General features: G+C 51.9%; 1 protein-coding gene across 4 annotated transcripts in view; it reads left to right on the top strand.

Moving 5' to 3' along the window:
* Positions 1–27,968, top strand: part of GPSM1 (G protein signaling modulator 1) — a 63,128-nt gene that overhangs the window by 17,797 nt on the left and 17,363 nt on the right. For all 4 annotated transcript variants that reach the window (XM_068656904.1, XM_068656907.1, XM_068656903.1 and 1 more), the window contains exons 2-11: positions 1,833–2,054; positions 2,344–2,479; positions 2,724–2,866; positions 4,425–4,548; positions 5,717–5,832; positions 6,112–6,267; positions 8,028–8,136; positions 10,453–10,579; positions 23,004–23,074; positions 25,909–26,088. In XM_068656904.1, coding sequence (XP_068513005.1) covers positions 1,833–2,054; positions 2,344–2,479; positions 2,724–2,866; positions 4,425–4,548; positions 5,717–5,832; positions 6,112–6,267; positions 8,028–8,136; positions 10,453–10,579; positions 23,004–23,074; positions 25,909–26,088 — 1,384 coding nt within the window. The remainder of the gene's footprint in view (positions 1–1,832; positions 2,055–2,343; positions 2,480–2,723; positions 2,867–4,424; positions 4,549–5,716; positions 5,833–6,111; positions 6,268–8,027; positions 8,137–10,452; positions 10,580–23,003; positions 23,075–25,908; positions 26,089–27,968) is intronic.

The raw sequence follows: 27,968 nt of genomic DNA, 5'->3' as shown, positions 1-27,968 counted from the left end.
GTTTTCATGTGGCCTGGCAAGAGGATCAGTAGAGAGGAGTTGAATATTTTTAGTTTAAACCATCAACACTTAGCTTCTTCCTGTATCTAAGGGGAGTCAAGGCAGGACCTGATGCTGCACAGCAGCAGCCTTCTTGCAGAGCGAAGGTGCTGCTGACTTGGGCAGAAGATGCTGGAGCAGGGTCCTGGAGCAGGAGGAGCTCTGCCCCGAAGTCCCTGTGTGCGAGGGGTGCGTGGCAGCAGGTTGTGTCCTTGGGGAGAGAGCTGGGGTGGTTGCAAGGGTGGCTCTGGGGGAGGCATCTTCAAGGGGAAACTGCTGCAGGAGGCATCGGGGCAGTGAGGGTGGGCACATCGTTCTCCTGGGCTGTGAACTGCAATCGAGCTTCCTGCAGTTCTCTTTCACTGCAAAGCAGGATAAAAACCTCCTTTGGATGTTTGTCATCTTCTGTCTGACCCGTGCTTTCTGCCTCTGGACAAGTGAGCTGTAATTTTAGTGAGCAGCTGCCTGCCTCTGACCTCTCTGGGTTTGACGTTTTAAAATACATGAAGCAGAAAAGAGCAAAGGGGAAGGCGCTGCATGGAGGAGCAGGAACACGCCGTGTCCATCCACCTCGCGGAGGGGCCGACTTTGCAACAGGCAAGATGTTTCCAAACTCAAGCTTTCCAAGGCGTGCTCTGTCCCTTCTGAGAGCTGATGGACGCATGGCTCTGCAATCTTACGGCGCCAGCTGTGACTTAGGGCTTGGTGGAGCATTTTCCCCTTGAGGCAGTGTCGGTGGCATCGCTGCTCCCCCCCCCGGCTCGCAGAGCTTTGTGCCAGCAGCACGGCGTGCGCCACTGCCGAAGGCGTTGAGAAATGCGAGGGGGAACAGCTCGCCTGCAGGCCAACGTGCAGAGCGCCGGTGGAAAAAGTGACAGACGGGGAGTTAATGGAAAGCAGACGCGGAGCGCTGGAAGCTGCTCCGCCAAGAAATTCTGCACAGCCCAGGCTTTTCTCTGGTATCCAATAAAAACGTGCTGCGACTTGGCTACCCTCTCCGTTACCCCAGGGAAATGGCACAGGCACGAACAGCTCGGGTCTGTGGCTGCTGCGCTGCGCGCCACCTCGAAGAAAAACAGATGCCGTGCCACGCTGAGGGTTGCAGGCGCGTGATGGGAGAGCCAGGAGGCACGAGTTCCTTCTCCCAGGTCCCACCAGTAGCCCAGAGGCTGCTGGTGGCCACTGGTAGGGTAAATCTGGGTGCTCCTGTCCCATGTGCATGAGCAGCTGGCTGCACAGCCCCGAGGTGTTATATGGCCCCTTGGAGCCCATGGGAAGCAGTGGCTGCCCCGAGGGAGGATTGGGAAGGGCAGGCAGAGCCCCAGCCTGGGTGTTCATGGACTTGGCCCCTTCTAGAGGGAGGTAAGCTGCCAGGGAAGCAGGCTCAGTAGTCGTTCAGTCCCTATGGTTGTGGGCCTTGTCTGTAGAGGGTCTTCTGCTCTCTGATATTTCCCTTCCCTCTGTCCAAAAGGTAGAGCCAAAACGAACAAAATCAGCCTGGTGATTTAGAAGCTGGTCTGCTGGAGCCACACACGGTTTGATTTGCTGTGGACACCACTCAGAAAATGACTTAGTCCTAAATGCCGTGGTGGTTCCTGCAAATGTTGGTGGTAGACGCTGAAATCTGGCTGGGCTTTGGGCTCAGGCTGCTCGCTGTGCCTCTGGAGGTACAGACGTGCACTGCGCTGATAGCTTTTCCAGGTGCAGGAATTTCAGATACACGCTGAAGGATCTCTTTAACCGTCGTGTGGCTGCAGCCTGGCGCCTCTAAAATTGCTGTCTTGCTTTTGCAGAATGGAGGCCTCCTGCCTGGAGCTGGCCCTGGAAGGAGAGCGCTTGTGCAAGGCAGGGGACTTCAAAGCAGGGGCAGCCTTCTTCGAAGCAGCGGTGCAGGTGGGGACGGAGGACCTGAAGACTCTCAGTGCCATCTACAGCCAGCTGGGCAATGCTTATTTCTACCTAAAGGAGTACTCCAAGGCCCTGGAGTACCATAAGCACGACCTCACGCTGGCCAGGTAAGCGTGCTGGCAGTGCCTCATCCTGATCAGTCTGAGGAAAGAGGAGTTCTGTGGGGTCTGAGCCCAATTTAGGGACCCTGCCCTAGAAATGAGCATCCAAAAACAGCTCTGGGGCTTGGGGTGACCCTCCTGTGGAGAACTCAGGAGGAAATGAGAATGGGCTGGGAACAGCTAGATGGGGTGTCTGTCCTGGCTCACTGTCATTTGAATTTTGCCTCCAACAGTTAAGGAATAAAAGTCTGTGAGCTTTTTAACACCTCTTTCCCTCTCTTTGGCCTTCTTGTAGAACCATTGGGGACCGCATTGGAGAAGCCAAGGCAAGTGGCAACCTTGGGAACACACTGAAAATACTCGGGCAGTTTGACGAAGCTGTTGTTTGCTGCCAGAGACATTTGGACATTTCCCAGGAGCAGGGAGACAAGGTAATTGCTGCATGGCATCCAACAGGAAATATTTCCTACCTTGAAAACTGATCCATCTGCAAGCCAGAAGATGTGAAAGGGTAGAGGTGGGCTCTGGGAGGAGGTGAAGTGTCAAACTCTCCCTTACTGACTGTAACAACTGTATGGTAGTGGTGGTAGGGAAGGAAAACGTGGGCTTCCTGGCTTTGGCTGACTGTCTCCCTACTGGGATGGGAAGTGTAACACCTCTTCTTGCTCCTTTCAGGTGGGTGAAGCCAGAGCGCTCTATAATATAGGAAACGTTTACCATGCAAAGGGAAAGCATTTATCTTGGAACATGGCCCAAGACCCAGGCTACCTGCCACAAGATGTCAAGGAGACTCTACAGAAAGCTTCAGAATATTACGAGTAAGTATTGAAGCTCGGCCACCCCTTTGTCCTGCAGGGAGCAGTCATCAGTGACTGGTAAAATGCATGCAGGTGCACCTTTATTAGAGCTGAGTGCACTTGTACGGTTCGCTTGTGGAGCCTTCAGCAAAAGGCTGTCTGCATCTCTAAAAATTAATTGCGTACAGTTACTTTGTGTATTTGAAGGATCTGAAATTGTAAAACCCCTTTGCTTCCTATAATGAAGCAGTTCAGTTTTCCCTTAAGACTCTGCGTTTCTTTAATTCCTGCTTTGTTATTCCTCCACCACGCAGAGCGAACGTGTAAAATAGGATAATGCTGGGGATCTGGGTATTTGTAGTAAACGGATAGGAGAGGTATAAATCCCATGCTCTGGATAACATTATTTTGACAGTCTGAGCCAGTGCATTTGATTTTGCAACCCAGGAAGGTTAGGAGCCTGCACGCTCTGTTATTCATCTGACCAGGTGTAACTTAGGAAAGTGTGCAAGCCGCTGTTACTTTCAGCATGTTCATCTGTAAGCCAAGAGCCATGGGCACAGGGCAGTTTGGTACTCTGGCAGGAGCTGCTGCGTGCGAACAAGCAGAGATGTGGAAATTATATCATTTACAGGGGCAAAGCTGCGCCAGAATTGCCTCTCTCAGGCCAAAGCTGCATGCAGCTGTCTGTTCCCCTCTTAGCGTGCAAAAAATCATTCTTGAGAAGATGTTATCAACAATATCAATATTCCCCCACCCCTGGGAGGCCAAGGTATGGTATCAAATTTGTCTCAAGGAAGGCAAGAGAGGGACCGCACGCTTTTATAAAATTAGAGCTGAAATTCATCCTGGTATTGCCTTAATAAAAGTCTTTATATTTTGAAGTATGATCACGCACCAAAGTTCAATAGCCTGTTCCTTCTCAGGGCTATATTTGGAAGGTGAACTATCAGCTCCTGGAGCCCCTGCTGCTCTCTGCTGGCCTTGATGAAAATGTATTCCTGTGCATCTGCATTGCTGGAGCCACGGCAGAGCTGCTCCTTCCCCCAAGGGAAAAGGCTTTTCCCTGAAGTCCTGGTTATCCTTTTGATGGATCTGCAGCTCATCCTGCTCTAACATCCTTCCCTTTCCTAAACAGTCACAAAGTTCCCACTGGTGTCCCACACAGGAAGGCTGTTGCCAGACTTGCTTTCAGGCTCATGTTTTACTTCTCTTATCTTGGAGTTTTATTCCAATAATGAAGCTTTTTAAAGTAGTCTTTTTATTATCTGGAGGGAGTGTCAGGATCTTACATTGGTCTCCTCGTATCTGAGGATGTGATGGTGCCTATCTATAGCTCACTGGCCTTTTCCCAAAGAACGATGAATATTGCATAGCTGGTGATTACATTTGTGCCAGCTGGGAGCTCTGTGCTTCCCCATGTGTGCTGTACATAAAAAGGGGGGGGAAAAATGTGTAGAGAAGTGCTGGGAAGAGCACTGGCATGGCAATGTGGATCTTGTCCCTACCTCTAGCAGGGCAGGGAAAAACTTGGGGATTATCTCTGTCCTTGTAAAGATCTAGCACTGATTTCTTTCAGGAGGAACCTGTCCCTGGTGAAGGAGCTGGGGGACAGAGCTGCACAGGGCCGTGCTTACGGCAACCTTGGCAACACCCAGTACTTACTGGGCAACTTCACTGAAGCCATCGCCTTCCACAAGGAGGTAGGGAACTGCTTCGGGTTCTTCTGGGGCTGGGTACCTGGTAGGGAGCAGCCTTGCTTTCTTCTCACCACCTCCCAGGAAATACTGGGAGGTGTTTTACCCCCCTGCCTGTTTTACTCCCTCCTGTGTGTGCTCCAGATCCTGCCCTTGCTGTGCTGTGCTAGCTCCTGCTGAGCAGCACCTTCCTGCCTTCCTCATCAGTGCTTAACGAGCGACTTGAGGGAAGGGTGCTGTTGGCTTGGAAACCAAAGGAGATTTCTAAGGGCAAACTGCAGCTGGGCCTAGCAAGGCTTTTCTGTGCTTAATTTGTGTCAGTGTAAATTTTAATAAATGCAAGCCATGAATTTAATTAAGCTGCTGAAAGAGCTGCTGATCAGGAATAATTGTTGTTTGTAGAACATAGCTACTTTCTGCAAAGCTTTACAGAGGGGCGAGATGACACAGTCCCTGCCCCAGTTCAAATGCAATTTGGTTTCTAGTTTGGAGTCTGCAGTGGTTTCCTCAAAGCGGAGGGTGCTGAGCACCTTGGGACCTCAGGCGCTGTCACAGCTCTTCTGTTTGTGTGAGAAGGCTTGGGGGCAGCAGCCAGCAGTCATTTTGGAGAAGGCACTCAAAAGGGGCAGGAAAATTATGCAATGCCAGTGAGCAGGGAGCAGGTGCTGCAAAGCGAGGGGGGGGGAATTTGGGGAGAGGCAGGATGGAGGTACAGCAGGGATGGGAGCCTGGGGAGCAGCTGCAGTGCAGAAGGTGAGGTGCAGATCACACGTGTGTGTGTTCATTCTGTGACAGACGTGCTCGTGCTCCTGGTCGTTACAGTCTGCAGATAACCGCATCCCTTCCCCTGACCTCGAGCTCTCCACTCTCCTGTTGATTCAGCTGAAGTACACACAGCTCCTTTTGCACTTCAGCTGAACAGATGCGTACTGACCAGACTGGGGTAGGAGTGGAGAGGATGCAGCTCTGCTCCTACTTTTCCAAAGGTCCTTCCTGATGCCGAAGTGCAAAAGATGGAGAGCTTTCCTGCTGCATCCAGCCCCGATAGGCATGGGCACCCTTACCTTGTTGGACGTGAACTTTGCAAAACAAGAAGTTAATCTCCCAGAAGAGTTGTTGTGTGCCAGAAACCTGGCAGTAGCCAGCCTGTACTCACTGTCTGTGTCTGCTGCAGCGCCTCGCTATTGCCAAGGAGTTTGGGGACAAGGCAGCTGAGCGGAGGGCGTACAGCAACCTGGGCAACGCGCACATCTTCCTCGGGAGGTTTGACATCTCTGCTGAGTACTACAAGTAAGTGCTGGGGTTATTGCAGACTCGGGCAGACGTTCCCTGGAAATTCCCACCTATTGCAGTGAATTCATGGGCTCAGGGGAATGTGACAAGGGGCCTGGTGGCAAATTACCTGTGTGGTGCTCAGCAGTGGCAAGTGATGCTGACACCTGCCAGCCAGCCTGCAGTGTGTAGCAGGCATAAACCCCAGCGCAGTGCACACCAAACTGGGACTTTCCTGTTGCTTTATGGAGGTGCCCTACAATGATCAGGTTTCTTCATCTCTGCCTTTCCGTGCAGGAAAACACTCCAGCTCTCCAGGCAACTCAAAGACCAAGCAGTAGAAGCCCAGGCTTGCTACAGTCTTGGAAACACGTACACGCTGCTTCAAGACTATGAAAGAGCAATCGAGTACCATCTAAAACACCTGGTGATAGCACAGGAGCTGGGAGACAGGTAAGGGAGTGCCTCAGAGGGTGGCATCTTTGCTCTGGTGGGCTCAGAGCACCGGTTCTTCTGTGTGGATTTGTTGTTCTCCACCTCCAGCACTAAAGAGCAGCAACACGTATTCTTCAGAAATCTCTCAGGACCCAGACCTTAGTCCAGTTGTGGGTCAGAAAAGTAATATGAGTGAGGCCTTTATCATGTCATTGAAACCTGGGGATCATGCCCTTTAAGCTATGTCTGTCTGGACTGAGAGAGATTCCTAATGAGATGTACTTCAGGAAAATGAATTGTATCCAGAAAATGCTTTGCCATGCAGCTACTGCTGTTTTGTCCTATTGGGGCCTCCCTAAAGCCCCCTTACATCACAAAAATTGCTGCTTCTTTGGAAATCATGCAGATAGGACATGCGTGTCACCTTGTCCTGATGCTCTGAGATGGGGCTGGGAACTTTCACGAAGAAATAAATGATATCACACATCACACAGAGCATGCGCAGATGATATATTTTGCTCCTTGGTCTCATCATTCATCTTTGAGATTTAGTCTCTCTTCTTTCTATTTCTTCATCTACCTTTATTTCATTTTTTTTGACATGAGCTCCTTTCTCCTCTTTCCTCTCTATCTGGATACTGCTGGAGCCTCCCAGGAGCTCATTAAGTGACTTTGCAGCCCACTTGTTCAGCGTTGCTGCTGCTGGCTCTTGGGAAGCCGGGTGTCCTCCACTAGATGGAGCAGAGGCATTAAAATGCGAGCTCCGTGGCAGTGTGAGGGCATTAACTGCTCTGGGAAGGTACAATCCCACCCAAGGGTGAATCATGCTGTGGGGGTGCAGGCCTGTGGGCTCCTGCATTTCTGGGAACACACCCCATGAGCAGAAGGTATTGAATTGGGTGACAAGAAAAATGTTTAAATGCTGATCAACCCGCCCAAACCTCTGAAAAGGGAGTTGCAGTCATGCTGAACCTCCCCCTGCGCCCCCATGTGCTTTTTTTATCCCCTCACCCCCCACATCTGCACGTTTGCAGAGCTAAGCAGGCTCTGAGCGCTAGGTCTCTGCCTGCTTCTGCAAGCAGGTGCTGAAATCTGCTCCAGAGGCACCTGTGGGGCTGGTGCATGCTGGCTGTGCTCAGGGGCTGGGGCTGCCCGGGGCAGGTTTCACATTTGCCTGCTTTCTCTGGCATCTGAAAACAAGAAGCTGTGCCCTGGAGGTCTGCTGGAAATAGGTCAATGCTTGCTTGGCTGCTGCGTGCAGTCTGTGTGTGCATCCTGGGTGACCTGCTGGTATATATCAGGAAAATATTGCATCCCCAGAGTGTTTTCTCCTTGCCACCTTCCTGCTAATTTAGCTCTGGGCTGTTATGGAGTAGCAGGCTGGATGTTGCTGGCCCTCTTGATGCACCGTGTGTCTCTGGAGGAGAATCCTTGCTGTGTGGGGTGGAGGCTCGATGGGAGCTCTCACTTCTGCTCTCAGTCTGGCGCTCACAAATAAAGTCAGACCGCTTTGGGTCTGTGCTACACAGCTCAGCTGTCTGCTGCTGTGGGTACAGGCCCATTTCTGAGGCTATTGCTCATCCCCTGATCTTACTGAGTTCAGCATAAGAGTCGTTTAAGGTATACAGTGCATTTCATTTTCCTTTGCAGAACACTCTCTAAACATAAATTTAGCTAGGAGGTCTGGCTCTTGGTGCTCCGGAGCAGGAGGCCGTGAAAGGGTTGCTGTGCTGGGTTTTGCCCAGAATTTCTGTGGTTGACAGCTTCCTGTTTTGCAGGGTGGGAGAAGGAAGAGCCTGCTGGAGTCTCGGAAATGCCTACGTCTCCTTGGGGAGCCATGAACAAGCTCTGCACTTTGCAAGGAAGCATCTTGAAATCTCCCAAGAGGTATGAGAAGCTGGTTCAGGTCAGAATCAGTCCTCCCTGTTGAGGAAGACATGCTTTTTATCCCAAGAAGTTAATTGGATATAGTTCTTCTAGCTATGAGTGCTGTAGAAAGTGCCTGCCCTCATGCTGTTTCAGTGTTGTCTTCAGGAACTGCTGGGAAGTGTTCATTTCATGAGGTGCTCCCTGGCCTCCACTTAGTTAAGGCTAATGCATTTGCTGTTCGTTGCTAGTAACTGATATTCCTGGGTGAGGAATAGCCACAGTCACCATTTGGGGTTCCACGTCTGCAGCTGCTCTGGTTTTCATGTGTGCTTGCCCAGCTAGCTGCAGCTTTCCAGGTACAAAAACATGAGGTTGTTTTCGGATGGCTCAGATGTTCAGCAAGCAGGAAGGCCGTTGTTTGCTCTTTCCAGTGTGCTATGAGGAAGTTATTTGTGGTCTCTTTAAAGTTCCCCGGATGAAGAAATTGCCCTTTTGAAGCACTAATTGAAATGACTGCATGCAGGCGTTGTGCGTTCTCCTGCCTGTCTTTAGGCTGGCTGGATCCCGGAGCAGGGCTGACACACCGGCCTAATGATGCGCTTAATTACACTTATCAGACATGCAGGAGGAACGCTGTTCTTTGGCCCTGAGCATCTTAGGACAAATTAACTTTTCCAGTTTTCGGGTTTTCAGTCTGCCAGCACTGTGGCAGTGTGGGGCTGGTTACTGGGAGCCGGACGGGTGCGCGTGGTGGTGATGGGAGGGATGGAGCAGTGACTGGTGGCTGCTGGGGGCGGAGGGGAGAGCCGGGGCGGGCAGGAGGGCTCACAGCACTGTTCCCATCCCGAGGTGATGGCTGTGATTGCAGAGCATGTCAGGAGTAGGTTACTCATGGCAGGTGGCTGATAAACTCCCCCACATCCTTAATTACGGAGTGGTGCAGAGACCGCGTCCGTTTGTGGGGAGGGCTCGTGTCAGCTTCTAGCAGCTAGTGATTCTCTTAAAAACTGTTTTATTTTAGCCTCGGGAATGAAGTTAGTCGCCTGTGCTGTTGTGAGCAGCACCAGCACTTTGTCCAAGAAAAACCTGCAGCAGTTAAACCTTTGCACACTGATGTTTCTATTCCCTGACATAAATCTGACGGTGACATCTGCTCGGAGTAACCGCATGGGAAGCTGCTGCAGGGTGCTCAGAGGTTGCTGCAAAATTTCTTCTGAAACAGCCTGAGTAAAAGATAAATGCCTGGAAGACTCGGAGGCTGCCCCAGCTCTCAGCCACTGCTCTGCAGGACCTCTCCTGTCTTCATGTGGTGGGGGGCTTCTGGGGAAACGGGGGCACCCGAGCTGAGGGCAGAAAGCAGAGCCCTGCTGTGGTGTGTGGTAGGGGCTCTGATTGTCCTGCCAGGGTTCCTCTGAGGGTAATCAGGCCTTGGAGAGAACCTCGAATGAGTGGAAATCAGGGAAGCATTTAACATCAAGGGCTGTGAAACCGAACCAGGACATGGTAATTTCACTGGAGATGATGTCAACAGCAAATCTCTTGTAATTGGCAAGGGATTTATGTCTGATGATAAGCTGTTTGATCTGCCTCCCTTTACTGGTGCTTGGGGCTTTGTCATAAATAATGTGGGGATTTATGATTTTGTTCTGGGATGGCTCGCGCTGCAGTCTATCTCAGAGGACCACAAAAGAGCTGTTGCAAGGCGTTTAACAGGGAGCCAGGGAACAGCCAAGGTCTCTCCCTCTAGCAGAGGCTGCTGTTTCTCTAAAGATTAGAGGCTGCTTCTCAGTGACCTCCCCGTGTCTGCTGGCGATATGCAGAGCAGTCATTTTCGTGCTTGGTGTTAACCTTTGAGGGGCACCCAGCAGCACGTCCTACAAATCCCCATTTTAAGTAAAAGGAGCCACTGGGAAGATTCCTCAATATCTGCCCTCAGCTCCTTCAGGCTGGTGAGAGATGGGACTTTTGAAGACAAAAATAAAGCGAATACTGGAATTTGGACTGTCTCAGTGTTAGCATTAATTTAGTATGCGTGTATGCCTCTATCCCAGTTCTGTAGCAGCAGGCGAGCCGTGTCCCCTTGGGTCACTGTAGTGAGCTCTGCAGAAATGCTTTTCGAGGTGCAGCAGGTACACAGCACACCGTGCATGGACCCTCCCTGAGATTCTCACCAAAAAGTGGTTTTGGAGAGTTGTGGTGTTGAATAGCCAGGCTTGAATGGTCTCTCAGGGCGTCTCCAAGCTCTTGCTTTGGTATGGGACTGGCGAGCCCTTTGCTAGGGACAGTTTCCTTAGACCATGCTCCCTTTTAACCAGCTGCCTGTTGGCTTTGCAGATTGGGGACCGGAGCGGGGAGCTGACGGCCCAGGTGAACATGGCCCAGCTCAGGTCAGCCCTCGGCTTGGGCCCCGGGGAGGAGGACGTGGGCACGGCGCAGCATTATTCCGGCTATGAAGCTCAAGGTGAGTGTCCGGGCTCCTGCTGGCGCTGTGAAAGATGCAGGATGGTGCACGGGGAGTGGGAGGTGTTGGCAAGTGGGAGGGAATCTGAGTGCCGGAGGGAGATGAGGCTATCGGGTGCCCTTCCCAGAAAGGAGGCTGCATTACGTTTGGAGGGAGAAGAACAGGAGGACGAGGGGTTTTTGGCACACCCTTGCAGTGAATCCCTGTGGCCTGGTTCTCCCTTGTGGTTTCGCAGCAGAACCCTTCATTATTGCATACATCTGGTGTGAAATGCTTGCTCTGACAAAGGCCCACGAACAGCATCTTATTCTCCACTCCTGCTCCGTGTAAGTTTCAAGGACAGGGAAGGATCTACCCCAAGGAGGGCACGGAGTGAGTTAACGGAGTTAATCTGCATTAGGAATGAAATCCCACGTTCCAAGCAGCGAACCAGCTTTTGTCTCTTCTGAAGCTCTGCAGGGCCCTTTTAACTGATTTGACTGATAGAGGGAGCTTTCAAAAGGTGACTGGCAGGGATTTGGGGCTGCTGTCAGCCTGATGAGCACCCAGGGAACGAGAGCCTCCAACACGAGCTGAAGGCAGGCTGTGAGCATCGGCGCGCTGGGTGCTGTCTCATACCCAGAACACCTGCAGTGGTGCTCTGGAAACAAAGGTGTTACAAGGCTCGGTCACGGCAGACCAAATGGCTTTATTTACCAAAATATTTACCAAAAAAATATTTACTGGGCCTGGGGTTGTTCTGCCTCTGCTCCCCAGGGAGAAGCCACGCTGCCAGCCCCATGTCCCCTGCTCGGGGACCATCTGCCTGTCCCCAAATGTCTGCCTGCCACCATGGACGTTTGTGGGTGCCTGGCACGGGGCGCTTCCAGCCGGCTCTCCCGTAGCTGTGGCCAGCCTTATTAATTTACACAGACGAAATTGCATCCCAGGAGGTGTGGGCTGATTAAATATGACCTTGTTAGTGCAGACGCATCTTCTGAGGCGGTGTGTTCTCTCCCTGCTGGGACGCCTCGCTCAGAGATGATGCTCTGGTTGAGGCACGGTGCTCTGGGGAGGGCAAAATGCTGCCTGCGAGGGTTTGCTCTGTGCATTGATCCTGAAGTTGTAGCCTGCTACGTCGGTGCTAAGGCTTTTCCTGAGAAATCGAGCTGTGGATGAGGAGCCAGAGTGCCCTGCCATGCCCCATCAGGAGCTGCAGAGCTGAGTTCAGTCTCCTCAAAGGCCATAAGGGCCACGACAGATGAACCAACCTCCTTCTGCACGGCAGCTCCATCTCTATAACTGCTGGGGAATTTATTAGCTAGTGCCTTCTGCTGAGACCTGGCACCTTGTTAGAGGTTTTGCTCTGGCAAATTATTTTTGCTCTGAAAGGGGGTCAGGAAATGAACCTTGGTGCTGCTCCTAGGCCAGAGAGAAGCGTGGAGGAAAGGAGTCGATGTGGGTGCCAGATCCCACCAGCTGGGGAATGGGGGGTGCAGGAGGAAAACAGACTTTTGGTCCCTGAGCTGAACTCTGCAGGTGAGACTTGGTGATCAGAGCCTGCCTGTGTGGCCCGTGGGCTGCTCACTCCCCCTCAGTGATCCAGATGTGGCTGTGCTGGTGACATCTGGAGCCAGGAGTGAGTTTTTTCTCCCCTGAGAGAGAAATATGGAATTCCGTGTGTGGTCACGGAGAGCAGGCGAGGGCTGAGCTGCCCTGCTCGGGGCTGGAGGTCGCAGTGGCCTCGTGAATCCACGGTGCCCTTGCTGATGTTCCCGAGGTCGGGGCTGTTGTCAGCAGCAGGACAAAATGTTCTCTGAAGGAAAACCAACAAATAACCGGGGCTCGCTGTGTGGGAGAGGGAAGCAGAGCAGGGCCAAGGGCAGGGGCACGGAGTGTCGCAGCGTTTTGCACGTGGCTGGCTCTGGTGTGTGCATCCCGGGGGGAAAGGTGCTGTCCTTGTCACAGATCTGGAGAGAAGGTGGCTGTGCAGGAGAGAGGAGCCTGGCTCCCTTGGTTTCTCCCTAATTCTCATTCTGACTTCATCTCTGCCATTCTGAACCCCAGTGGAGGATAAAAGAGGCCACTGACGTGTCTCTGAGCCCTTCAGAAGGGAGATCTATTTTATGGCTGCCAGGCACTTTGGTACCCTCCTGTGCACTTATTAAATGATTAGAAAAGCGTGATTATTTATTTTATTAATAGCAGCAATTTACAGCAAGAGGAACATCTGCTTCTGTAATAGGAAGCAGGTGAGACAGTTGAGATTCAAGTTGCCTTCTGAACCAGGCGTGCCTTTTGATGTCATGGTGAGAAAAGCTTTCAGATTTTTTTTTCCCTGCTTAAGGCTGTAAAATGGCTGCATATTCATAAGGATGCTAACAGCATCGGGTAGGGGAGGCGTGGTATAAAACACACAAATGTCACCAAGCAGGTAGAATGAAGTTTCACAGCAAATCTCAGTTCTGGGAAAATCCATCCAGCTGGCTGAGAAACCCCAAACCATCAGGCGGGGATGTCCTTCACAGGTCGCTTGTGTCCAAGCCTTGGGCATTGTCCTCCACCCGGAGCCTGGGGGAGGAAGGAGTGTCTGGTGTTTTCCTCTGCTGTTTTGGCTTCCTCTTGCTGAGCTCTTTGTGATTTAATTAATATTCTGAGAGCAGTTGGATGTCAGAAGACAGAGCTGGAGGCCAGGGAAGTGGGGCAGCACTACAAAAGTCTTGTGAAAGCAACGACCTTGTGAAGAAATGCAAACAGGGAGAGCTTAAAGCAACAAACCAGACGAAGCTGGAGAGGAGCTAAAACACGAAGCAAATAAACAGAGGTTGTGTCTGCTTCTCCGAACACACGAATACACGGCCCTGAAAAGTGGTCTTGCCCTCTCACACGCTGCAAGTAAAGAACTGGGTACTGGGAGGCTGTTGCTGCTGGAGAAAATGGAACTGGCTGTGCTCGTGAGGGGTTTGTTGCAGAGGTTAAAGCAACCAGAGTTTGGTGCTGGGGGTGCCCTGGGTGCCTGCAGCCAGCTCTGCTCGACCAGGGCTACTCGGGGCTGAGGCTCAGTGGGGTGCGAGCTGTGCCTGGTGCCCCACCGAATTGGGGGCACTCGACCTGGACCTTCCTCGAGCAGCCTGTGGCCGCGGCACCGAGGTGGGTTAGCTGAGGTTGTGTGTGCACATTGCTGCCCTGCAGCGTTCCTCTCCTCAATTCCTCCTTGTCAGCTCTTCCCTCTGGAGCTGGCACTGGCCGGGGGCTGCCTGCCAGCCGCAGGGAGCACAGGGAAGGGGCTCACCCGCTGCCAAAGGGATGGAGGTGTCGGGCAGGAGGCAGAGAGCAGCCCCGGCCAGACAGCTCAGAAGGATTTTCAGTGCTTCTCCAAAAGACAAACTGCCTCTGGGCTGCTTTTCTTTTACACTCAGCAGCGTGTCAGCCTCAGCTGTCAGCTCTGATGGCAGCAGCAGTGTGAGGAGATGCTGAGCAGCACCTCCTGGCAGCTGGGTGTAGGTGGGGAGGGATGCAGGTGTTCTACAACGCGTTGGCACACACGGAGAGGCTTTCAGAGCGTTGTGTGCTGGCTCCTGGCACGGTTTCCGTGCTGTTTGCAGTACGCAGCCACCACTGCCCAGCTGTGCTCAGCGAGCTTGGAGGGCAGGAAAGGACTCGGCTGCGAGCCTGACTTCAAATCACAGAATATTCCCCCAGAATCAGCCTCTGCTGAAGAAGTGGGGGGCACAAGGCTGCTCTGCTTGTCTGCACTTGGGTTTCAGGAGCCTGTGTGAGAGGCAGCCGTGCTTCAGGTTGTGTTATTGGGGTGAGGAGGTGGGCAGTCCGGGTAGGCACGAAACTCATCCCCTTCCTGTGCAGCGATCAGCTCTGCGTGGCTTTGAATGCGGGTCTCTGCATCCTCAGTGCCATTCCCAGCTTGCTTTCTTCACAAGAATCTTTGAACCCTGGGATAAATTAGGGGTAGAAGAAATCTGCTTTTATGTTTCCCAGCCTGTTTGTTTGCTTGCTGGCTTGCTTTAAATATCTTTGAAGTATCTGAGAAGCGTCTAGGGCTGCTGAAAGACGCTCGGTTGACCAGCCTCTACTGACGCAAGGCGAGGAGGATGCAGTGTTCCCAACCCATACCAGCCTGAGCCCCGGGCTGGGATGCTGTGCAGGGATGGTTCTTCTCTGTGGCTTGCTCAACCATGCTGCGAGGAACTGTGGTGGGTGACAGGAGGGAGATGTGGCCCTCTGAGACCTTCCAACAGGGGGACAGCCCAAGGCTGTGACTTCAGATTCTGGAGGCAAGGCTTAGCTGAGAGATGCAGAAAGGCCACGGGGGGGACAGACAGATACATCCTTGATGTGGCACGGCTCCTGAGAAGGCCTGAAGGACGTAGACGCTTTGGGGCATGTGGGGAGGAAGCATTTTGAGGTTATGGTTTTTGGTCAAACAGATGCTCGGCAGAGCTTTCACTGCGAGTTCAGATTTATGTTCGGGCGATGAGTGTTGCCTCCCACTGAGGCACCTGCAGGAAGGTCTCCAAAATGACCTGAGGGCTGTGGTGGGCCTTGCTGTGATGGAGCACGGCTGGGAGGATGCCAGGAGTGCTGCTTGAATGGGAGGGGGGCTTGTGTGAAGATTTAGGGTATCTAAAGGATGCCTCTCTGTTATCTCCGTGTCTTTTCTAAACCTCTGAGTAACCTCTGCTGTTACAGCTGTTAAATCACTTCAGGAGCACTGACGAGGGGAGATGAACCTCTGAGTCATTTGGATTTAAATTGAGTTACTTAGCACTCAGCTCCGACTGCCCCAGCTTTACGAAGTTTTAAAAATATTCTTCCCAAAGTTTTAGCAGTATTTAACTCTCTCCTCTCACTTTGCCCTGCACACGAGCGACCTTCCCAGTGTCAGTGTTGCAAGATTTCCAGCTCACAGCAGATGAAATGATTCGGGCCTGGAGGAGAGGATATTGTGCTGATGAAATTCAGGTGCCTGCTTTATCTTGATGCCAGGGGAGAGTGCAAGTGCTGGAAAGGAGGAATGAGGAAGAGGCTTGTTCTCAAATCCTTTGGCAGAGAAGATACAACGTGGCCCTTGGCAAAGCCACCCGTTAAATCAAGGAACCTCTTGTTGTGGGGAGAGCTGACTTCATGGAAATGGTCAGCTCCTTACACAAACCCCTGCTCAGAGCTGGGAAGCCTGAAATCCCCTCTGGCTTCTGTTCCAGGCTCCTGCAGCCATCCCAGCTAGAATCAGTTTTTATCCTTAAAGGTTTTTATCCAGGGGACTTGGTGTGCTTTAGCATTTCACTGGGCACACCGCTGCCCTCAGCAGCAAGGCTGGCCCCTCGTCTGGCAGAGCCGGGCACCCAGACAGCAGAACTTTGCTTAACGAAGAGACCTGGGGCTTGTAGGGACACAAAGAGACCTGGGGCTTGTAGGGACAGTCAGAGCCCGTGAATTCAAAGGCCAGCGTGGCCAGCCACGTGCCAGTAGCTGGAAGGTTCCTGCTTGCTGCAAGCTGGTGACAGATTCACAGCAGCCTCCAGGAGGAGGGATCAGGTATGTTGCCCCCTCTCTGTAGGATTTTGCTGTGGGTGTTTGATCCCTGCGAGGCTCTGACACGTGCTGTTCTTGCACTTGTCCTCCCTCAGTCAGCCCCTAGGACTTCAGCTGCTCGGTGGTGCCCCTGTTAATTGCTGCGTGTCACTTTCTAGCTCAAATTCAGTGTCTTTTTGATCTCTGCTTGTTCAGCACAAGCTTGTAATGGGAGATCAGGGGTCATGAAGCTCTGCTATATGCTGGCAGAGAAAATTTTGCTCTTTTTAGAAGAAAACCAGGTGCTCCTGCCAGTCCTATCACGGCTGTTCTTGAATTAGCCTGAGGTTACCTGCCTCCTCCCAACCCACTCCACCCAGTTCAGTTTATCTCCCCGAAAATCCTTCTGTCCCTACAACTATTGATCTATTAAGCAGGTCATGGTTCTACAAAACCTCCCCTGACATGGCTCCAGGTTTCCCACAAGGTTTGTATTTGACTTTGTCAGGTGGGGCATCACTGGGTGCGCTGTATGGTCTGCATCCTGCAAGTCCAAACCGAGATACTTCATTCTTTGGCCTGAATTGCCAACGCTTTATTTGCAAAAAGCCATATTCCAGCCTTACTCAGTGAGAAGATGCCTGTTGTAGGATAACCTTATGCTCAAAGACCGCAGCTTTTCTGAGCTGCATTGTTTTTTTCTGGGGGAAGGAAACTCCTTTGTGTCATCTCTGTCCCCGAGGAGGACTTTTGCTCCAAGTCCCCCCTTGGCCAATTCAGAAGGATTTTGTTTTTGTTACTGCACATTGTACATGCATGTATGCATTTGAAGGAACAGTTTCACTACGGAAAAAAAAAAAGCTACAAGACTTTTGTTATTCTGGAGAAGGTTTTTGTAGTGCTCAGGATCTGTCTGGAAGGCTGATATTTGCTCAGCTGTGTGCGGGTCTGTGTGCCAACCAATACAGCACTTCGCAGCTAGTCAGAGCAAACACCCAGGAGCCCGATCTTCCCAGCAGAAGAGGTTTCATTCCTGTCCTCTGGGCTTCCAGCTTTGATGTGAGGGGCCGAGAATGCAGGACCTTGCGTGGGACCAAAGCATTTCTGAGGAAGTCTGACATGACAACGTGCTGGAAGCAACCTTCCAGGTCACCCTGACCCTCAGCTATGGGTTGATTTTTGTCCTTCCCATGTGTGCTGTCCTTTCTGTTGCAAGCTGTACATGTTCATGGCTTTTATCTGGACCTTAGAGAGCCCAAAGGGCCCTCATTTAGCTGCTAGGGAGGAAAAAGTTTCAGCCATGTCAGGGTTCCCCTGGTCCTTTCCACTCTCAGGGACGGGTGGGTAACCAGATGGTCCATCCCCCAGATCGATGCACAGCAGTGTGGTGCCAGCGTTTTATGGCTCAGTCGTTGTAAATAACTGATATTATTTGCTTTCTCTATTTAGAGAAAAGTATTGTTCTGTCCCAGTAACATCAACTGGGAAAACAAATGCCGGCATTTATCATGCGAGTGCTGGCAATAATAGAGGTCAAGTGGATTTATAGTGCCAGAACCCATTACATGTTTGAAGACTAATTAAAGCCCTAAATGAGCTGCTTGTCCTACTGGAGGCTTTTTTATTTTTTTTTTCCTTTCCTTGCTGCTGTGTTGTTTTTTTTTTTCCTTTTTGAAGAGCGCTCGCTGTAATAATGGAGCAGCAGCTAACCAGAGATTTCCTGATTAGATGTCAGCAGAGGAAGATTTGAAATGCTCTGCGTGCGTTGGGATTGCTGGACCACATCTCCACGGTTAGTTCTGAGCCTGGTAGGGTTTACAGACCTCTCTTCCACCCCAAACAAGTGCCTGGCTGGTCTAATTTAATCCTATTTAATATTTAGAGCTGTCTGCCACAGTCCAGGCTCTGAAATGCCGGGGTGTGTACAAAGGGAGGAAGGCAAGGTCCTGGGCTGGTGAAATCTGCCCCAAAGACAAGCTGATATCTCAGTTGATACAGGTGTGGAAGGAAATGACCTTTCCAAGAAAATCCAGCAACTGCTTCTGCCAAGATTTGTTGTGGTCTTTATTGTGCAAAGCCTGGGCTCTGCGGGGTGTCTCCTACCCCCCCCCAGCTGCCCTGACCTGCTACGTGCACTGCTTGAGCAGGAGAGCTGCAGGGCGAGGGGGATGATACTGGCTGTGTAACCTTTCCCCGTGGTTTCTGTGGAGTTCGCTGTCAGGTTTAATTCTCCTCCCTGTGCTGCAGCCACCCCAGAGGGCCACGGTGCCATCCTGGCCCCCAAATAGAACCATCCCTCGATCCGCATCGGGGAGCTTGCTCCACCTCAGCCAGGCAGCTCTCCAAGCTGGAGATGGGGGAGAGCCACGGAGTCATCAAAGCACACGTCAAGCTGATGAGAGCTGCTGGCAGGGCTCCCCGAGCCGCTACTCCACGCGTTGTGCTCCATCTCGTCAGCACTGAGCTTTCCGGAGTGCCAGCTGGAGCTGGAGACTGTCCACGCAGGAACAAAACTGCCCACGCTGTCTGCCCAGCTTCACCCCACTGCGGAGTTACCTGGCTGGAAGCAGGGGGAGCTTTGTGCTGAGCAGGCACTGCCAGGGCTGCGTGGCTTTCTAAGCAAAAGCCTGGCATGGTCTTTCCCCTAAATATGCTGTAAAAGCCCCAGAAGCCCTGAAAAGCAGAGTGTTGTCCTACACTTAATCAGCTCGAGAAGCCCCAGGACAGCAGGAGCGGCGCTATCAAACTTCTGGCTGAGAAGGGAAGTTTGTAGATAAAGCTTCTTGCACGGTGTCATCAGAGACTGTCCCCATCTCTGCAGGGAGACAGAGAAAAAAGCAGCATCTGGCTGGGTGTGTGGTGGGATGGATTGGGGAAGCGTCCCACGGACAGAGGACTGGAGAGCATTTGGGATGTGGGGGGATAAGAGGGGGCCAGGAGAAGAAGCTACGTACACGAGCATCTCCCCTGCTCTGTCCCAGTAAAATCCCCCCACACCACGAGATTTCGTTGCCTCCTTCCCATAGGGAGGTGACGGATTTTCAAGTTTTAAAACACGGGAATGCAAAAACCGTTAAACGCCCCAGGAACCAAACTGTAAAAAGTAAAAAAAAAACAAAAAAAACAAAAAAAAAAAACAAAAAAAAACAAAACAAAAAAAAAACAAACAGAAACCCCTCCTTGGCTCGTGGGGGTGTTAAGAGCATGGAGGGTGGGTGGGGGGAGATTTTGGAGAAAAAAAAAATATTTAAAACAGAAACAACAACCCCAAGCCTGAGCACTGAGAAGAACAACATCCGAGGAGCTCCAGGAAAACAAGCCATGAATGCGGGCAGTCAGCAGCGGCGCTCAGCTGATGTTCACAAGAAGGTTTCGGCTCGCTGTGTTGGAGACCTCAGCAAACCTTGAAGACAGAGAGAGCATTTAGAAATGCCCCTGAGGTTTTCCGTTGCTCTGCAGTAGGCTCGGTAAACATGCCAATAAATACTGGAGAGAGAAGAAAAGCCCTTACAGAGGAGCAGACACCGGTTTTCAGCCGCTCAATCTTCTGCCTCTGCGGCGGCTGCTGCCGGTCGGCGCTGGGGGGAAAGGGGCAGAGAGGATCCGAGCGCTGGGGCTGCGGGAATTGCTGGGAAAATCACTTCTCAGGAGGTTTCTGAGCACACCTGGAAGTTACATCCGGAGCTGTGAGAGGGAATGCCCCGTAGGAAGGCAGCAAGCTAGCGGGACAACTCGTGTCGCGGCGTGCCTGTGAGTATGGGAACTGCTCTGCGGCAGGATGAGCGTGTCAGACAGGGGAAAAAAGGGGAGAAACTGTTCTGTGAGCATGGTGGGAGCTGCTGCCTGCTGCCGTCCAGCTTACGGTAGCCCTGGCTATGGGTAGCATCTCAATTCTTCTGCTGGTGCTGCTTTGCCCTGGGACAGTTCGGTGTGAACGAGGGCAGAACCGAGCGCTTTGAGACCGGCATCTGGCCCCGGTGCTGGTTGTGTTTTGTTTGCCTAAAAACAGCCGAGCTGGCCTGTTGGGAAGTCGTATTTGTAATTCCTAACTTCTTCCTCTCTTAGCTCAGCCAAACGCGAAGTCTGCCCGGTAACGGAGGAACCACAAGCACCAAAACAACGGAGGAAGACAAATGGTTCCGCGTGCCCTAATTGCTGGGGTCGTCTCGGCTGACGACGTTTATTAAATTAGCAGAGAGGAAGGCAGGCTTTCGCAGAGCAGAGATTAATGGTTTCTGGCCAGCGGTTTAATGCTACTGCAAACGTACAAAAGCACCTGAGGACGGAGGTGTGTAATTAGCGACTCTTTAGCCTGTTGGAAACGCTGGGTGTTTATCTAATCAGGCGCACTTTGCTCCTTCCTCGCTTTCCTGGAAGTGGCCCTTAAAAGCTGCCGTGACACACGCTGGCTTCCAGGTGCTGCTCTCACCTCTTGGGCATCGCTTTGAAACCCAGACGCGTGATCGGGTCGAGTGTTTGTGGGTATTTTTTATCGCAGGTTCTCCTTGCTTCTCCCCTTGCCGAGCTCCTGCCGGCCGACGTGGCGGCTCCAGGAGGGCTCTGCTCGGGCTTTGCTCCTCTGGCGGCGTGGGGGAGACCCTGCAGAGCTGCCTCCTTCTTGCTGGTGCCCCCAGGAGCTGGTGGGAGCACGGTGGAGCAACAGGAGCCGGGTGTGAGGTGTCTTTGAGGACTTCAGCTTTCTTTAGGAGCTCTGGGTCCTCCTGGAGTGAGCCAGGGCGGACTGTGCCGACCCACCGAGAGCTGTGCGGCCGTCTCCGTGCCGTGGTGGAGAGGGCTTGGGCTCCATCCTTTCAGCTGTCTGTGTGGTGCACGTCCAGCCTGTGGTAAAGTGTTCAGACAGCAAATAACCGTGTCGTGTCACCGGTATCCAGCATCGTGAGCCTTTCCCATCCTCCTCAAGGTCGGTGCTTACGATGCCTTAGCAAAGACAAAATAGCGTAGTTAAGATTTCTTAGTAAAAAATAATCAAGGGCTGAAATAAAAATGGTAACACCAGGAGATCTGCCTGCTGCATTGGGGGCAGCAAAGTCCTTTCCTCCTACCCACACCAACAGGAGAACAGCCCCGTGTCTGAGCCCGAGCCAATGTCAGCAGCAATCGCCCAGCTTCCAGAACCAAATCCTGGTTTTACCGAGCTGCTGCCAAACCAGCGATGGCTCTGCAGGGTGGAAGAGAGTCGAGCTTGGTGGAGACAGCAGCCGTGTGTCACTGCGTGTTCTCCTTGCTCTCTGGCTTTGCTGTGGGTTCAATATCCATCCTGCACCTATTCGCCACCTCCTCCAGTACCTTCTTAACTCAAAGCCTGCTGCCGAAGTCACCTTAAAATTACACTAACGTGCTTTTTGGAGAGACAGAAACCGTGCACAAACGTTTTGTTGGTTTGGCCGTCGTGGCTGCAAGAAGTAAATCCCGTTGGGGTAGTAAGGAAGTCGTGAGGGGCAGTGGAGTTGTCTTTAGGTCATTCATAACTAAGCCGTGGTATGGATGCGAAGTCCCAGATGATCTGAGCTTGCCTTTGTATCTCACGACGCTGAGCGAGGGGGGAATTTTGTCTTTGGAGGTGCTGCAGCTGAGAGATGCCTGTGGTTGCACCTGGAGTCGTGCAGAGCTGGGTGCATGTTCATGCAGGAATCCCACTACCTGCTGGCTTTTCCATTTAACCACTGCCTTCTGCTCGCAGTCAGCCCTGAATTGATTTGTGAATTTTGGGCCTTCTCTCGTTAAGTTTGCCTGGTGAGCAGCTCGGTGGCACCCTGGGCTGGAACAGGGTGCGTGGGGGCTGCTGTGGGATGTCGGTGCTGGTGGGAAGCTGGGGAATCTTTCGGCTCGGTGAGCTTGCTGCTGCAGGAACCGCACAGAGTTCAGTGGTTTCCGTTCTCAGGGCTCTGCACGAGGATGGCTTTCAATTCACATGCACTCATTATTCGCCCTCCCCCAGGATTTCCCCTCCAGCTTGGAAGCTGTGGCGGGACATTGGCTCCAGAGCTCCCGGTTCTGCCCCGCTTGGTGCTGATTTCAGGGGGTTCTCAGCTAAAGCCAAACTTCAGGAAAGGGCAGGAAAAGGGAGCAGGAAGGGGAAAGGGCAGAAGTTTTCTGGGATGTGTTAGAGGCACCCCAGGGCCATTTGGTAAGTGCTGCATGTGCCAGTGAGCAAGGTGAGAGCGGCGGGGAGAAGGTTGGAGGGAGACGTGCAGGTAGAGAGAGTGTGGAAAACAGAAGGCAGAAGCTGAACTGGTTTTCACCTTGTCTGTTATTGTTATAACACTGTATTTAAATTAATTTTATTAAATCTCAAATATCTTAATGGTTGCCAAATTTGATGTTTTTGTCTGTCAGCTTCAGGGCAAGGTTTCTCTCTCCTTGAGGCTGGGCCTGTGATAGCTTGAAAACATTTGCTCTTTCACTTAGTTTTCCAGCCCTCGTGACTGCAGAGCAAAGCTTTAAGATGTGTCCCAGACACATTCTTTAAGTTAAAAACACAGAGATAAAGCAACAAGCCCACAGATGTATTCAACTGTATTTTTGTTATGATTTTTCTTAGTGCCAGTCCCCTGACTTTTCCTTGTTTGGGGTCGGCCTCGTAGCTCTGGAATTTCAGAGCCCTCAGCCGAGACCCGGGGTCATGGTGCGCCCCCGCTACTGGTTCAAAATCAAAAGCTTTGTGCAGCCCTCGCTGTTACTGGCTGTGCCGTGACACTGCTTTGAAAAAGACCCAAAACAATAGAGAAAAAAAAAAAAAAAAAACAGATTTGAATCTCAAGGACAGCACAGCTGCAACATCCCGTCCGCTTGACTTTGCAGCTCACGGTAGCTGAGGGTCGGCCACGCTGGGAGTTTGGGCTGGGTGCTGCTGGTGGGTGACACCCCCCTGATGCCAGAGTGCGTTGTTTTGCAGGAGCCAGGCCAAAGAGACTCCAAAGAAACAGCATGGACAGCTTAGACCTCCTGAAGTTCCCTTCTGAAAAGGTAAGCGAAGATGGCTGGCTTGCCTGGAGGATGAAGGATCGGTAGGAATCCGTAAGGGCTTGTTGACTGCCTGCATGCGCAGGGAAGTAGGCAATTAGCAGATAGCACGGGAGTCAATGGGATTAACCAGAGAGGGTTTCTAGAGAGGAACAGCTGGTCTAGCTAAAAAGGCACTTAGCTGAAAGCTGAAAAAGCCACTTCTGGGGTTTTTTGAAAAAAAAAATCAGCCCTTTATTGAAGAGGATAAGCACGAGCAGTTTAGCCCCTTCAGTGGCTGGTGGCACGTCTCGGTGCCTTGTTAACCCAGCAGAGTGCTGCCTTCGTGCAGCCAGGGAAGGAGAGGTCAGGAGGGAGCTGGAGCATTGCAGGAGGCAGAGGATCTTGTCCCAAGGGGCTCTGAGGATTGCCTCTGCTCTGGTTCACTGCTGGAAACGTCAGATCCAAGCAGATCAGTGTTTTCATAGCCTCCCCAGGGCAAAGGCTGTTTCTACAGCCAGCTGGGAGGCACTGAGCCTTTCCACCTGCAAGGATCATTTAAATTTCTGAGAAAATCCTACACAGGATCGCTGGGTCTGCCCCGTGGCAGGTGGCGGTGCTGCCGTGTGGTTCAGCCATGCCCGATCCCAGGGGCAGGCAGCCCAGCTCTGCTTTTTGGGAAAGACGTTGGCAGGAGTCATTTCTATTCATGCGGTGCTTTCCAGGCACAGCTCTCCCGAGTGCCCCGGGGAGCGTTTCCACTCCTGCAGAAGTGTCACAAAAAAAAAAATCCCCAAAGTTGTGGGTAGGTGCAGGGGGTCAATGGGAAATAACCCCAGGCTTGCAGAGACATCTGAGAGCGTAAGCAGCCCAGCAGGCACCTGGAGGGACTGGCAGAAGCTCTTTCCTGAATTAACTCTTAGGAAGTTAAACTCCAAGCACCCTTTTTGTTAATTCACCCACCTGCCCAGAGGCTGGCTGCCTCCTACCTGCTGTAACCAGTGCAGGTCCATCTCTTCTCCAGCCACAACCACACGTTCTGGGCTGGGTGGCTGCTGCCTAAAATCCCCCCGACCTTTCCCACACCACTGGGTTTATCTGCTTGCCTCCAGGTAGGGGTTGGACCTGAGGTTGGACTGACCCCATGGGTTCCCTGTGATGACAGGGACACGGTGCCCAGTGGCAGGGTGATGTGTGTGTCCTAATCGATCGGTTCTGTGTCCTGATGGATCAATTCTGTGTCCTACTCATCGCAGCATGGCCCGGGGGCTCTGGCAGTGTTGTGATACAGGAGATTTGTTGCTAGTGCCGCTGGTTTCCTGCTCTTTGCTCTGCAAGCTGGGCCTCGCTCAGTACTCCAGGCAGGGTGGTGGATTTCGGGGGTTCCGGGGGGAGCTGTGGGTAGTCCATAACCTGGGAGTCAGAAACGAGTTGTTAAACCCCAGAGTGGTCCTGTGTGAGCTCACCTCTCCTTGTGGAAGCAATTCCCCATCCTTTGAGGTGCTAAGACCTCAAAGAATAAACCAGTGGTGTGAAATGCGATCTCTCCAGCACCCTCTCGTTATTTCCTCACCCTCTCTGCCCTTAGCTCTGCCAGAGAGAGCCTTCAAAGTCAGCAGGACCCCCTGTTACCCAACAGGCCAGGAACTTTTGTGCAGTGCCCCTTCACAGAGTTGCTCCTGTGCTCCCCGACCTGTGCCTTGTTCCTTGGTTTGAGTTTCCCCTATTTTAGCTCCCAGCCGTTGCCTCTTGTTTATTCCTCTCTCCACCAGACTGAAAAATCTCTTCATCACATGCTGGTTTTTACCCTGGAGGTGCTTACGTGCTGTAATTGAGCCATCTATTCTTTGGGCATGAAGGAAGCCGTTTGAGGCATTGCGAGGCAGCTTCTGTCCACTTCTGAAGCCCAATTTTAGGCCTGCTTTTCCAGCTGTGGACACCGGCCTGGCTGCAGTTGGTCGCATTGATAGCATCTAAGGAAATGAAACTCCCCTCGCTTGTTCTCACTATTCCTGGTTGTGTTTCAAGGAGTGCAGAAGGCATTTTGGCTCCAGCATCCTGCTGCGTTGGGCTGCTGGTGTGCTGTGACTTTGGGTCCTGTTCAGTGTTTTTGCCTTTTCAGTGCTCACCTCTTAAAATCCCGGCCTCGTGGGTCCTTGGGTGAGCTGTGCTCCTGAGCTGGGCTCCAGCTTTCACCCACACGCAGCAGCTGAAGCGAGGAGTAAGGACACTGGGGAGTTCTCTCGGTGCTCTGTGAGTGATAATAAGATGGTTTGCAGCATGGAAATACAAAAGCCCAAAGCATGGAGCAGGTTTAGGCACTCAGATCCCACTGGTTATGTGCCTGGTGCCTTTAATAAGTGCCTTTGGAGCTAAATGCTGAATGCTCCTGCTGCTGTTTCCGTATCAGGGCCTCATCTGCGTGACAGCAGTAATGAGGTTGTTGTGATAATACAGGCAGGGCCATTACCACGGGGCTTTTGGCAGAGAAGGGACGGGGTTGTGTGCATCTCATGGGAGGGGAGTGAGGAAGCAGAAGCCAGGCAAATGGCAGGGGCTGGAAAAACCAAGCGAGGAGCTGCACTGAGAGGAGACAAAACCTAGGATTTAAGAGACGAGTTATCTGTCACCTCAGTTTCCCCATGCGTTACACAGGAGTGACAACCCTGTGTTTTATATGGCCACGGGAGCACTGCAAACAGGCGTTGAAGAGGGCCCAGGAGGAGAGCAGAGAGGGAGTACGTTAACTTCTCGTTTCTGTGGATATTTGCCATTTTTCTGGGGAAATTTGCCATCAGATCTCCACGTTAAACCAGAGACAAGCAATTTGTGCAATGACTATTTCTTGCTTTCCCAAGGACCAGAATGGGGACAGCCATCACGTGGGAGACCTGAAGATCTCGGGCAAAGAGTTCTTGTCTTTACCTGCAAGGTCAAAGAAATACCGGGAGCACCAACACGCTTCAGAGAGAAGGCCCCAGGGGTCAAGTACCTCACCGCTGGATGCCAGCGAAGTCCGAGTCCAGGTGTCACAGTCGGTAGGAAGATGTTTTTTCTCCTCTGGTACTCGTTTTGGAGCTTTGTTTCTAACCTGGTTGGGTGGGTGGCAGTGTGGCCTGTTGGCTGGAAAGCAGAACCTGCGTCTGGTTCTGCTGGTGACTGTTCAGGCAACTGCAGGCAGATTATTTTTCCTTTCTGAGCCTCAGCTTCACTGCTCATTACACAGAACTGCGGTACCAACCTCCTTGAACTGGTTTGTGAGAGCTTGGTGGTTAGTGGTGCTTGTAACCTTCAGCAGAGGGATGAGTTTAGACCTGAACTTTCCTGAGTTTGGGACTGTCTGGGTGCGATGCCCTGACTTCTAGAAGAACACAGCAGGTTGGAGGCCTTGCTTTGTGGAGCCTGACTTGAACAGCCTCCTGAGATAACCAAGAAAGTGCTTGTTGCCTTCAGGAAACAGAGCCCTTTTCATGTTTTTGGTAGCTTATCAACCAAAAATGCGGATGCCTTTGCCATTTTCAGGTTGCTGGCATGCAGCAAGGCCCTGTTGGGGTTGAACAGCTCTGACTTAGTCTGTCCTTGGCTCCCCAGAAGGTGGTGGACATCTGTGTCTTGGAAAGCTCTCCTTGTGCGTTTTTGACATCTTTAACCCAAACAACTGAGCTGTTTGAGGCTATTATCTTCTGGTTGTGTTGATGTTTATGTTGTAACACTGGCAAATACAATGTGCTGGGGAGGTTTCCTGCAGCTGTGCTGGTTTTGTTCTCAGCTCTGGAGGCAAGAGTCACACCCACGGATGCTGCATGTTTCTGGATTGTGGGAGCAGGCTTGGAGGTATTTGAACTCGGTGATTTCAAGTGAGAAGCCCGAAGTCCTCAGCTTGCTTTTTGCCAGGAGATGGATTGTTACAGCAAAGCTGTAACGATTGCATGGGTGCTCTGAAGTATTTGGGCTCTTGCTTTATGCTGAGGCTGTAATTCACTGTCGCACTGCCGTGATCACACACTTGAATCCAGGTGGATTAAGTCCAAGCCAGGAAAGGCAGGCCTATTTTCTCTTGATAGTTAAGAAAAGAGATATTAAAAAAATATTTTTGTGCTGGGTATGAAAGGGTCTGAGCTGCAGAGCTTGGGAGGAAGCCTGTCTGTAGAGGGGGGATGCTTAAAAGTGTTTCCTTGTTCCTGGTCTGTGGGTCACAGGTGGGACATGTCCTGCTCTGGGTGTGCGTACGTACACATCCCTTTTGACCACAGGCACTTCTGGTTTTCAGTTCGGTTGTCTGACCGCTGGAGACAGGATTTTTACACCAACTGTTATTTTTTTTTAGACTTCTCTGAGCTGATTCTTCATTCCCAACAGCGTTAGTGGAAATGGTCTAATAGGAAAAGCATTTCCTGCTGCTCACCGGTGCAAACATGATCATTGAGAAGGAAAACAAAGCTCATCTGAGCCAGAAAGGAGACAGCAGTACTGGGGCATCCGAGGGAATATAAAGGCAGAAAAAAAAACCACACTTCTGCCAGAAATAGCTATGTATTTTTAACTCAGACATTCAGCCAGAAACCGAACAAAAGCCATGCTCCAGCAAGAGTAAGGCAAAAAGCATTCCTCAGGAGTGTAGTTGTGAACACACAGGTTATGTCTGTAGAAGAGGCCCTGTGGGACATCGCCAAGCACTAGCGAGCTTGTGACCATGAACACAAGGATTTGGGGAATGTCCAGGCAAGAGCAAGTGAGGGCAGGGACTCACACACCCCGGTCACGGCAGGTGCCTTGCAGGCACCCAGGGTTTGCTCTTGCAGAGGGGTGGTGCAGGCTCTGCCTGAGCGCTGGGACCTGACTGTTCTCCCGAGGCCTCCTCCCTCTGCGCCCAGGTTTTGTAGAGTTTATTAGCTCTCTACTTGCTCTGGATTTGTGA

The sequence above is a fragment of the Anas acuta genome, chromosome 20 (genome assembly GCF_963932015.1).
Source record: "Anas acuta chromosome 20, bAnaAcu1.1, whole genome shotgun sequence".
NCBI classification, from domain to species: domain Eukaryota; kingdom Metazoa; phylum Chordata; class Aves; order Anseriformes; family Anatidae; genus Anas; species Anas acuta.
The sequence above is the reverse complement of the archived record's forward strand: the minus strand, read 5'-3'. Positions and strand labels throughout refer to the sequence as shown.